Here is a 12284-nt window from a genome sequence, read left to right as displayed (position 1 = left end):
TATAATAACATAGTCATAGCATAATCATCATAGTCATATCATGATCTCCAACATAAGCATCATATAAACATAACACTACACCATTTTAGGTCTACGGCCACACTAAATCTGGACAACGCTTGTAAAGTATTGCCTAAAATACTATTGGGAACGCTTTAAAAGCGTAGTCCAAGTTTTTAACTTTTGGCTTCAATAATATTGACAACACTTGTAAAGTGTTGCCTAAACTGGTATAGGCTACATTTTATAAGTGTTGTTACAATATGATATAATTGGCAACACTTATTTGCATAAATGATTTCACTTTTAAAATGTCCTATTTTTATAATTGTAAAAACAACACATTACAAGTGTTGCTTAAAATTTTCACTAAAATTTTAACTCTCCCTCCAACATTTTTAACTCTCCCTCCCATTTTTATTGGCCAAAAAAAATAATTCATAAAACATTAATCAGAAAAACGACATACTACTTTTCTCTTTTGTCTGAAGAATGACACACTACTTTTCTCTGGAGAACTGAAGAGCGAGCTGAAGAACATTGAGTTGAAGAAGAGCGAGCTAAAGAGCTGAAACCCCAAATTAGAATCGAAGAATTGATGAAGAGCTGAAGATCGCTTTTCTCACGGAACCGCTGAAGAGCTGAAGATGGAAAACAGAGTTGAAGAGCACTTATACGATTCCGCTTATCTCGCTCCACTTTTAGTTTTTCTGATTCAATTAATTTTTTGTTTGTTTGTTGATTCGTTGTATTCACTTTAGTGTTAATCTCTTGAAACTTCATTGTTGAAATCCCTTTTTGGGATGTGGGTTTTGTGCTTTTGCCATTCTTGTTTTTCTGATAGCTTAAATTACATGGGTGTAGCGTTTGAGCTGGAGTAGGTTCATGTATTTTGCATTCACTTCAGTGATAATCTGTTGAAACTTCATTGTGAATAATCTGTTTTTGGGATGTGGGTTTGTTTTCTTTTACCATTGTTATTGTTCTGATAGCTTAAATGACATGAGTATATAATTTAAGCTGGAGTAGATTCATGTATGTTGTATTCACTTTAGTGTTAATCTCTTCGAAGCTCATTGTGAAATCCTTCTTTTTTTTGTGAGAATGGTAACTCGATTGTGACAATTCCTTTTTGGGATGTGGGTTTTTTTTTCTTTTAAAATTCCTTGTTGTTCTATTTGTTTAAGTTGAATAGGTATAGGATTTAAGCTGGAATGAGTTCATATATCTAGTATTTACTTTAGTGCTAATCTCTTCAAAGTTCATAGTGACAATTTCTTTTTCGGATGTGGTTTTTTCTTTTCTTTTTCCTTTCTTGTCGTTCTGTTAGTTTAAATTACATGGGTTTAGAATTTGGGCTGGAATAGGGACAATATATTGATGCATTCTGCCAACCACAAATTTGATAGGCCTGGCGAAGCTGAAGCCTCCATTCAAAAGAGACGGAGCAACAATTACAGGTACTAGTTTCCCACTAAGTTAAAATATTTATTCTACTTCGAATTTGGAACTTAATGCTAATTACATGATCTTTCTAGGGAATTCTAGCCAGGTCAGTGATGGTGCGGCTGTAGTGCTTCTCATGAAGAGAAGTATAGCTATGCAGAAGGGACTTCCAATTCTTGGTGTTTTCAGGTAAGCTATATTCTTTGCATATGAATAGAGATTGTTCTTTTGTGGTTAGTACTGACCACCATGATGCTCAATATATACTATTAGTCGGATAATTCACAACTATATTCAGGCAGTAGTTATTATGTGCTAACAAAGTCAAATATGCATTTTTAAAAGGTAACAATAATATGCCCTTTAAGATAGAAGGGGAAATCAACAACATAATCGGTTGGTATTTTATCTCAATCTTGAATCCACGATCTTCTTTCATTGTTCTCTTTTTCCATTTTTGTAGATGCAGCAATAGCAATGTTTTTAGATACAAATAAACTAACTTAACACGAGTTTTGATGCTACTATTTTCATTAACAAGATTTGTGACTACATCAACTGCCCATTGAATGATACCATTGGCTTCTCGATAGTTCTAAGCATCTTTGTGCCTCTTCAGCTTATTAGCAAGATGAGGCAAAGCTCTAGCATCACAATCAGTTGTTGGTGCTCCGACTATAAATAAAATTGAAAATCTAAAGAAGTCGTCTGATAGATGCAAGAGTTAAGAACTACACAATATGTTATTTATATTTCACATTTCCACTTACTCTGTTATTTATATTTCATATTCACACTAGTATTATTTAGATAAAATTATTCGTCACGTGCAATATAGGTGTATCGGAACCTTCTTTACACTTGCTTATGATTTGTGGTTTATTATCTTTAGGGAGTACTCAGGACCATCCCTTAGCTACTATATCAACAACTTTAAGCCCATGAAAGTAGTCCAAGCTTCAGCACACTTGCCACAAATATTGTGTTGTTATAGTGGTCTCGATAATTTATTTCTTTCTTTTGGAGACGGATACAACACTCCAGAAGATAACATTAAGCAGTTGTAAGCGTACAATGTAGTCATTCTGAACTCGCTCACTCTAGTTTGGATGAATAATATGACTAATTTTCTGAATATTGTTTTTTTTAGATACACACTCTGTATAACTAAGAAATATTGTAAGATGCTAACTTTGGAGATATTGACTTCATCAACTGTACATTCACTATCTTCCACCATCTTTGTAAGTGTAACTCTTTAGGATATTTTGATTATCGTCATGTGGCTTCTTTGATTTGTATGTCTCTTTATTAGGTAGTTTTTTTGTTTTTGCTTATAAAAACTACATGTTGAGCATTCATTTAGGTAGTTTTCAGTTGTGATGTGTGTTGCAAAGTTAAAAGTTGTAGTCCTTGCTTACCATCTCCAACTAAGAACTGTACGAAAACAGAAGTTTGATAGCATGACAGGCTCCCAGTTTTTCTCTAGTGGCTTTACTGGTAATCTGCATTTAGCTATGTGATGACTTGTTTTGCTAACCCTTTTTCTCTAGTTTTCACCATTTTTAAATTCTAATGTTTGTAAGCTAATGAATGATTGTTAAGTAGGAACATCAAGTATGGTGACAACTCTCTAGAAAAAAATAGAATGATTTACTGTTTTAGCTGCCTGCTTGAGTCCTTTAATTTCCTCTCCACCTTGATCTCACACAACTTGTATTAGCAGTAGGATGATAGATGTTCTCAGCAACTTGTGTTGCCAGAATAATATGATTGCCAATGAAGTATTTTTAAGATTCTTGGAGATGTAAGAGTTGTTTCTGTCCATACATCACTCTTCTCATATCACTAAGGTCATTGTTTATTTCCATGTGCTATATCGTAAATTGTTCACAATTTTAACTATGTGATCCAGGGAAATGTTTGACAAGGAAAGAATCGCAAAGTTGAAGAAGGGAATTCTAATTGTAAACAGTGCTCGAGAAGCAATTATGGACACTCAAGCAGTTGTTGATGCTTGTAACAACGGTCACATTGCAGGTATTTTAACATAACCTGAACACAGCATCCAGAGATGAGCCCTCAACTTTAATATAAATTGAACACATCATTATATTTTTTTTCTTTAATTCTTGCTTATTTCTTTTCTTCAATATATTTTATCGAAATTCGGAAGTAGTTCCATATCTTGTTGAATTTCCGAATCCTTTGAAGAAAGAAATAATTTAAAACTATATTGAGTGCTTTCTTTTGGTTACTTTCCCCCAAATTTAGGATACAGTGGAGATGTTTGGTACCCACAACCAGCTCCCAAGGACCATCTGTGGCACTACATGCCAAACCAAGCTATGATTCCTCACATTCTAGGACTACCATTGATGCATAGGTTTATAAATACTATTGTTATGCTTTTATTCTCTTTTGTTACTTATTACATCATATTTGGAGTAATAGAAATCCATCTTCTCATAAATTCAAGATTTTGATCAAATTTGACGGCTTTCAATTGTTGCTATTGTAATGTCTTTCACTAACTCGACGATCAGTCTAGGTTTAGGCATTGCTCAAGTAGCAGGTTTGTCACCTTCTAGCCTACTATTGCTACATTTTTGGAGGTCCGGGAAACATTGCAAGTTCTAACTTTTATGTACCTTTTTTATTTGAAGAAACTAAAAAATTGGAGGAAGTTTAATTGGAGTTAGCATTGGAACTGTAACTGAAATGCAAAAAGTTTGGAGAACTTTACAAGCATTGTAAGCTATTGCTTTTGCCAATTCTTACTCCCTCATCCTTATGGAGATTCAGGTAACGATATGGAGCATTTTTCATTCATTCCTCGTAGTTTAACTTGATGCCGTAGTAATTTCCTATATAATATAGGATGCAATCATTTAAATCCCCACCCTCAGAAGCCAAAACAATGAAAAATGCAACTCTAATTAGTGTATCAGTAACAACAGTTTTCTACATGTGCTATAACTGTTTTTGCTATGCAGCATTTGGAGACCATACTCCTGAAAGTTTACTAACTGATTTTGGATTATACGACCCTTATTGGCTACTCGATATAGCTGTCATTTGACCTTTTAGTTAATTAGAGTGGCTCAAGCGTACCATCTTCATTTGAATCTTCGCTTTTACATAGTTTAACTAATACAGTGCATACTTGTAACACCTTCTGTAGGATTTTGGAACTCCGACTTCTCCAGCTGACGAAATAGAGAACAGACTTCTTCTGGCATGACGCCGAGCAGAATACTCTGTTCGAACGCATGCACTTACCCAAAATTTTATTGTTGTCCATTTTACACAGACTGACTCTGACCGTACACGTATAACTCCACCGCAACCTACTGTGTTCCTTCAAAACAAAGTAAGTTAGCATAAGCAGGCAAAAGTACGAGCATCAACAAGCAAGCAAATGTTGTTCTTCTGCCACATCTTTGCCCCAGGGAGCTGCAAGCTGGTTAGTTCTGGCTACTCCAAGAAACACTACCTCAGATGAACTATGGTGTACACATATGTAGAATATTGCTTTATAAGTATGTGTACACACAAGACATACTATCTTTTGAAATTTATTGCAGATTTACATATTTGAATTACTTATTAGCCAATTTAATGCTTGAGATTATTTATTGCATAACAATTATTGGTGTTTTTTTAATTAGAAATTGTGGCATATAAATATTTTATAGCCAAAATAGTATTACCACACTTAAAAGTGTAGCCATAGGGTTGTAAGTTATGGTATGCACATGGGCAAGGACTACACTTCAAAGTGTTGTCATACATTAGATAGAAAAGGCAACACTTTAAAATCGTTGTCATACATTAGATATAAAAGGCAACACTTAAAAATCGTGGGCAAAAAAGAAGCTAAGGCCACGCTTAAAAGTGTAGTTGTATGAGATAGAAATGTTGTTATATGAGGTACATAAAAGCGTGGCCATTTTGCCATTTAGGCTACGCTTTTAAGCGTCGTTGATAAGGAAACACTTGGTGTTGCCTTAACTCTAAGGTTACGCTTCTTTTGGGCACCCCAGGAAAAGTGTTGCTTAAAGTCCAAAAGTGTAGCCGTTTATCAAAGGCCACACTTTTCGGTAGTTTAGGCTACACTTTACGGGGGTGGCCGTAGGCCTAAAATGGTGTAGTGTACTCATCATATAAACATAAGTCAACATAAGACATAGTTAATGAGCATAAGAGATAAGTCATAGTCATATAAGAATAATTGACTCTTAGTCATCTATACCATAATAGCACCATTCTCAAGTAACCTCAAGCACATACATCTTCAAAGCAAGAATAGCATCCCATAATACCACCCAAGCCAAGTATCCCTTTTTGGTCATCTTAATCATAGACTATATGCATGGTTAAATCTTAAGCCTTTCTACTATAAGGGCACCATACTTCTGAGTGAATTTAAAGCACACTTGTGCAATGCATGAAAGGCATCCCATACTACCCTTCACACTAAGCATAACCTTGAAATCATCTTAGTCATATTCACCCTACATTGGTCTTATTATTGGCTATCTTCATATAGATAAGGAAACTATCACCTTTAGACAATCATATCTTTGAAGGCAACTATAGGAACAACCCAAGATAAACTATACTATGTGTAGGAACCCTTCATACCTAGCCTGAAGTCACACTTGTGCAATGTATGGATATCATCCCAAACTACTACCCACACTAAGTACTCATTTAGACTATCATGAATGCTCTCTAGTTGGGGACTAGTCCCTCTATTCTATTTGCCTTTATTCATATAAGGTACTTCTCTATTTAGTACTAGGCAAGTCATAACCCATGAATGAACACTATTTCTCAATTCAAGGATACCAAGGAATAACCCACTAATAGGCTAGACCATGCTATCATCTTACTAACATAACTAGGTTAAGCTAAGCTACCTACCTTGGAAGACATACTAACATGCAAGTCCAAGCTACTCTAGGAAAGGTACAAGTGTCCTATCCTAGCTACCATAAAATAGTCTTAGACCAACTAAGTCATGCTGCCCTTACAAGTATACTATGATACAAATGCAAGCTATCCTTAGGAGAGTATGATTCTCAATCCTAAGCTACCCTTAGGAGAGTATGAGTCCTCAATCCCAAGCTACCATGACTAACCTAACTCAAGATATCCTTGCTCCCAAAGTTACCATGAAATAGTCTTGTCAAAACCAAGTCATGCTACCATGAAGGCATCCTAACAATGCTAGTTCAAGCTACCCTTAGGAGAGTATGAATCCTCAATCCTAGGCTACCATGACTACTCCTAACTCATGCTACCATTAAATGCATCTTTATAATGCCAAGTCAATCATCCCTTAGGAGAGTATAGATCCTCCATCCTAAGCTATCAGCCTTGGTATTATCCTACTAACCAAGCTATACATGGAGGGATCATACATCACAACTTCAAGCGATTCTAGTCTAACATGCCTTGATTCATTTTAGGTTATTAAGCCAACCTAGAATCCTTATATGTGAGAGAACCCTTGGATCTCCTAGCAATTCATGCATAAGTGTGTAAGAGATAGAGACTACACAACAAGATCACATCATATTGACTTTACCCCTAAAGCCCTAACATTGATGGCTACAAGCCCTACTTTCAAGCTTTACTTCTTACTAGCATATTTATACCTATATTTCAAGGTATTTCAATCACAATATTCATTAGAAGGTGATTCTAGTCATAATTGATTCATAAAGGTTCAATTCTAACTTTACAAGTCAAGATCCTTCATATTCAATAAAGTCTAGTTCAATTCATGATTATATGGTCCTAACTTTGATCAATTAGTATACATGACATTGATTTAGGAAGATCACCTTTGAACCTTCAACTTTGCCACTAATGGCATAAACTCACAAATATCACATTCATCAATTCAGGCTAGGGTATACCATAGAAATCACATGAATTCATCATAATATCACTAAACAAAGCTAAATCAATCATAATTAGGTATTATCCACTAGATTGGAATCATACACAAACCCTACCCACAATGTAAGCACAACCCTAGCTAGAATTGGGTTTTTCACTTCACAATTAGGGGAAACTATGGAGGATCTATGGGTGGAAGAACCCATAGATGAATAAGATAAACATACCTTGATTCATATCCCTAAATAAATCTTGCTTAAACTGATTAAAAACTTCCTTCTTCTCTTCTCTTCTTCTTCTTCTTTGCTTCTAGATAGAGAATTTCTTGAGAGGATTATGGGGGTTCTTAGATAATTGAGCTTATGACTTAGTTTTAGGTTTTCTTAGGTATTTATAGGTGGTTATTTAACTAATTAAATGACCTCCCTAAGCCCTAACTAATTACTTAATTAATTCCCTAAAGCCCTAACTAAAACTAAAAATGTTAAAACTGCCAGGACCTACGGATCACCCACCCACGGACCGTGGGTGGGTTCACGTCCAGTGCTGACTGCTTCGTTGGTGGTAGATGAGGCTAAGAGGTTCAGGCCAACTCAAGCCTTGACCCACGACCCCCACCTACGGGACGTGGGTCCACCTACGACTAGTAGGTGGTTAATCGTACCTGTTGCCTAAAATTGCAGATTTGGGGATGTTTGAGGGTTCCTCCCCAAGGACCACCTGGGTGGTCCTTGGGGGGTCGTACCTTGACGTATAGCCCCTAAACCTCTATTCTAAGTACGGGAATCGTTTTTACAAGTTTTAATCCTCAACCACACTCCAAACCTCTTACAAAAGGCTCTAGAACTTACTAGTTCAACTTGCTAGTTTCCGTGGTGTTACACGTACGTCTCTGGTGGTGGTCGGAGGAATCTAAGAATTCATCGGGGCATCAACATCATCATCTGCCTCCAATAGTGAGGTGAAGTCAGTGGACTTCAAGTAGTCCACGTCCTTCCTGAGATCTGCCACCTCAGTTTTCAAAGTCGTTACCTCAGAAGTCTCCCCTTGTCTACTATCACAAGTCTCAACTCTCATTGTGAGAGTGTCAATATATGCTCATAGGGGAGCCAGTGCAGCTAAGATAGCACTCTCGATAATCCATGGCATAGCTGCCTCTAATCGAGTAGCCCTCATATCCGCCGAATGGGCTAAGTGGCCCATCCTCAGGAGTATGGCCTGAGTGATCTTGGTCGGCTGAGAAGCAGTAGAAGTACCAGGAGTCCGGGAGGAAGTGGAGGTATCTGAAGGCCCGAAGGCCGGAGTAGGCAAAGGTGCCTTTGCAGGTATAGAGTTAATGTCCACCTCTGGGGATGCATCTACCGGAGTTGCTCTCCTCCCGTCAGCCTCCTTCCAAGTGTACATGATCAAGACCCGAAAAGGGAGGGATGTCTGATGCTGTTTGGGCCCCATGGCCATCTCCTGCTCTATGATCAATCCCATATCAATACTCTTCCTGGATATGATTGACCCGAGACAGGCCGCCTTAGGATGCGGAGGATGGACTCATTCTGGGACGGCATAATGGAGCTACTGATGAATCCAAACAAATATCGTGCAGCTACGCTCAAGTCCTTTTTCTCGATCGGAACTTCGGCCTCAATCCACCTCGGGGTGGTGTCAGAAATAAGGGGAGCTAACCAGCCTTTGAGCTCATCCAATGATGTCGTAGTGGTAGCCACATTTGGGTAGTGAAAGACTGAACCTCAATTAAGTACCACATTGATGTGATCACGGCTACAATGCACTACAGTCCCCCATATCATGATGGACCCCACCAGTCTAAAAGTGTTGGCCTTCTTTTTTCCTTTTGGGACCAGGTCACCATATGCCGAGTAAAACTCCTGAACCAATGTAGGTATGTATGGGCCTCAGGGTCTGGTGAACTGCTCAAAGCAGTGGTACTGGAGGGTGTCCCTCACTGAGGAGTATCTGCCCTCAAGGCCCTTTGTGAATACCAATTTCTCCTCTAAAATTGTTCGCAAACCATCGGCTTTCAATCTATTAACTAATCGGGGAGGAGGAACCACTGGTGGCACTAGAGCCACAGGAGGTAACGAAGCTGGCACTGTAGCTACTGCTGGGGTGGCTGCCAGGACTCTTGTTGAGTCAGGACGAGCTCTAGCACGGATCTCCGCTCTCCGGGACTGTGATGGTTGGTCATCCTCCGGCTCAAATAATACAGCTTGGGAGTCAAAGGCTCCCTCGCTGCCAGAGTTGTGCTCTGAAACCTCAGATGTTGGCTTCTTCCCTTTGGCCTTACCTCCCTTTGGAGGCTTTGTTCTTCCCATTTTAGGAGGGTTGGCTCCTCTTTCACTTATAGCTATGCCCCGTGTTCTTTTACGGGGCGGCATATCAAGGTTGGTTCTAGCTATATCTACAAAATCATCAAAAAGAGTTAGAAATAGTTCAAACAAAGTTCCAGAAAATAGTTGCAGACAGGCTCACCGAACCGGTCGGCGAGTCACCGAATCGCTTTGGCGAGCCAGATCGGGCTCGCAGAAAGGATTAGCTCAAAAATTTTTCAGAAAAATGGCATGTCGGCGATGGGAGGGGCCTTTCAGCGAATTGCCGACAGCATTCGGCGAGCAAAGACTAGCCCGCTGAAAGTTAGAGTTCATTTTAAGGGTTAGAGGCGCAGAAAGGGTGATCAAAGAAAACCTTCGGCAAGTCACCGAGTGCACTCGGTGAACTCAGGCTTCTTGCTGAAAGTTACAGTACCCAAACTCAATTTAGAATGAAATTAAAGGTGATATAAAGGGATTCAGCGAACCGTCGAGTGGTTCGGCGAGCTCAATCCAGCTCACCAAACTGCCCATCGTGCCTGCTTTCAACCCAACTTCCAAAATTCAACCCCGCAGCCCCCGAAAACAAAGTCAAAGCATACACTCTTTCAATTAGACTTAGACCCATACTACCCATGCCCTCGGGATACTCATACTTCTCCCGGTCTGGCCAAATTTGGCCATTTGACGACTTTCGCCCTTAGGAATGACGTTAAACACTCCATCATCGAGAAAAATATGTCATTTAGCACAAATGCGGGTTACTTAGACTTCACCCGACTAGACCCAACAACAAATTAGCACAACCCAACAATTTTGATCAATTTTAAGGCATGAAATCTCAGGAAATCAACCGTTAAGCATTATAGGCACGATATTCAAATTCAAAACGGGTAAATAAGGACACAATTACGATTTAGAGAGGCCCAACACACAACACTAAACTAAAAACAATTGCAAATGAGTAAAAATCGTTAAATATAAGTTTGGGGTTCGGGAAACCAACCTTTAATACTGAATAAATCAGTTGAAATGTTAGGCGGCAAAGATATCCGACTCCAAACATAAGATTGATGACTAATATGCAATAAAAACACAAAAATAATAGCAAAATAAAGTGCGGGTGTGAGTTTGGAAAGTTGAAAAGTGAGGGAATGTGAAAGATTTTGAACTTTTGAACTTTTGAACCTTTGGCCTTTAAAACCATCCAGTTCTCTCCCATTCAGCGACATAAGTTTTGCTTGCCGACCCATTTGGAAACACACCAAGTGAGTACTTACCTCGCCGAGTTTTACAGGACCTCCAGTTAAACTAGGGGTCCAAACAACGGACAAAGTCGTGGTCACCGACCTGTTCAGCGACACGCCGATTTGCTCCTGGGCTCACCGAGTTTTACAGACTCCAATTTCTAAATTTCTTGAGTCCAACGATGGACTGAGTCGGGCTCGCCTACCTCTTCGGCGAGTCGCCGACTTGACCTTTAGCTCACCAATTTGTAATTTTCAAACACATTCCACACTTTAACATGCACAATCAACACACCATTATTTTAAAAGGAAAAAGTAAACAAATAAAACTTGTGTTGCCTCCCAAGCAGCGCCTTAGTTAACGTCGTGGCACGACGCAATTCCTCACTCAAACTTCATTCTTGGGGTTGGCCATAGTGTCACTAGGGAATCCCCCTTGTTGTCTCGGGTTCAAATGAGACGAAATATGACCCATTTGGGTCTCCAACTACTTGATAGAGACGGAGTGAGAAGTAACTGTCTGGCTAAGGGTCGACACATCTTCCTTCATTTCTTTCAAAATTTTGTCGAACCCCTCAACCTTGTTGAGAATACGAGACAGCATATCCTCAGACCGGCCACCCTTGGAATCCTTAGGCTTTTGGCGCTCATGGGGAGGAACATATCTATATTTCTCCCCCTCTCTCTCTTTCCAAGTAGGGTTACGATCCCTTCACTCTCTATCACGATTTTTCCAACCTTCATCCATGTTCCAACCTTGGTTACCACCCTACCTCGGGTAGTTTGAACGATAACCACCTCCTTGGTTGGCTAGGAAGTTCACCTCTTCCTTGTACAAAGCCTCAAACATAGCCTCATAAGGATTAACACACCCCCGACACCCACAACATTGACACTTCGAGCACCAGCTCCCATGACATTTTTGGAAAAAATGTTAAGTTGTGTCATGATATTTTCCATGTTCTGATCCCTTTCTTGGTCTTTCTCAAGTTGCTCCTTGGTCAATTTAAATGTGAGAGGGGAGACCCGATCTTTTCTGGATGTACCAATGTCACGACCCGAGAGTACCCCCTAGTCATAACATGGCGTATTCGACCCCGAAAGGGTCTTATACGAGCCACATAGTCATTCATTGCATTCAATAATGAAAATAGTGCGGAATGAAGAAAAAAAAACTTATTTACATCCACACATTTAAACTTCATTAAAACAACTTTAAAAACACACAGCAGAAGTCTAAGTCTCACATGGCCATCTTAGACACAGTCACAAAACATAAGTAGGGACACGGCCCTTTACAATCAAAAGAAGTCTGTTAAGTCTATTACATGAACAAAAGAACTTAAAAGTCTTA

At 39.1% G+C, this 12284-nt stretch overlaps 1 protein-coding gene and 1 long non-coding RNA gene across 2 annotated transcripts; both read left to right on the top strand.

The window, feature by feature from the left end:
* Positions 1–1214: 1214 nt before the first annotated feature.
* LOC102597768 (uncharacterized) lies at positions 1215–3500 on the top strand. Its single transcript, XM_015313145.1, has 4 exons — positions 1215–1460; positions 1549–1635; positions 2339–2509; positions 3362–3500. Exons 1-4 carry the CDS (start codon positions 1381–1383, stop codon positions 3498–3500), a joined length of 477 nt encoding a protein of 158 aa, XP_015168631.1. The 5' UTR covers positions 1215–1380.
* Positions 3501–3980: 480 nt separating this feature from the next.
* On the top strand, positions 3981–4660 carry LOC107062474 (uncharacterized). Its single transcript, XR_001474636.1, has 3 exons — positions 3981–4021; positions 4113–4251; positions 4631–4660. It is a non-coding gene; the product is annotated as an uncharacterized lncRNA (long non-coding RNA).
* The last annotated feature ends 7624 nt before the right edge of the window (positions 4661–12284 follow it).

This window comes from Solanum tuberosum, unplaced genomic scaffold (genome assembly GCF_000226075.1).
Source record: "Solanum tuberosum cultivar DM 1-3 516 R44 unplaced genomic scaffold, SolTub_3.0 scf00231, whole genome shotgun sequence".
NCBI classification, from domain to species: Eukaryota; Viridiplantae; Streptophyta; class Magnoliopsida; order Solanales; family Solanaceae; genus Solanum; species Solanum tuberosum.
Note: the sequence above shows the minus strand (reverse complement) of the source record. Positions and strands in the feature narration are given on the sequence as shown.

Excerpts from the sequence above, each read along its gene's own strand:
- LOC102597768 (XM_015313145.1), top strand. The coding sequence starts at position 1,381 with ATGCATTCTGCCAACCACAAATTTGATAGGCCTGGCGAAGCTGAAGCC. Across the intron at positions 1,461-1,548 it reads AGACGGAGCAACAATTACAG|CCAGGTCAGTGATGGTGCGG; the intron begins GTACTAGTTTCC and ends AGGGAATTCTAG. Across the intron at positions 2,510-3,361 it reads GAAGATAACATTAAGCAGTT|GGAAATGTTTGACAAGGAAA; the intron begins GTAAGCGTACAA and ends TATGTGATCCAG.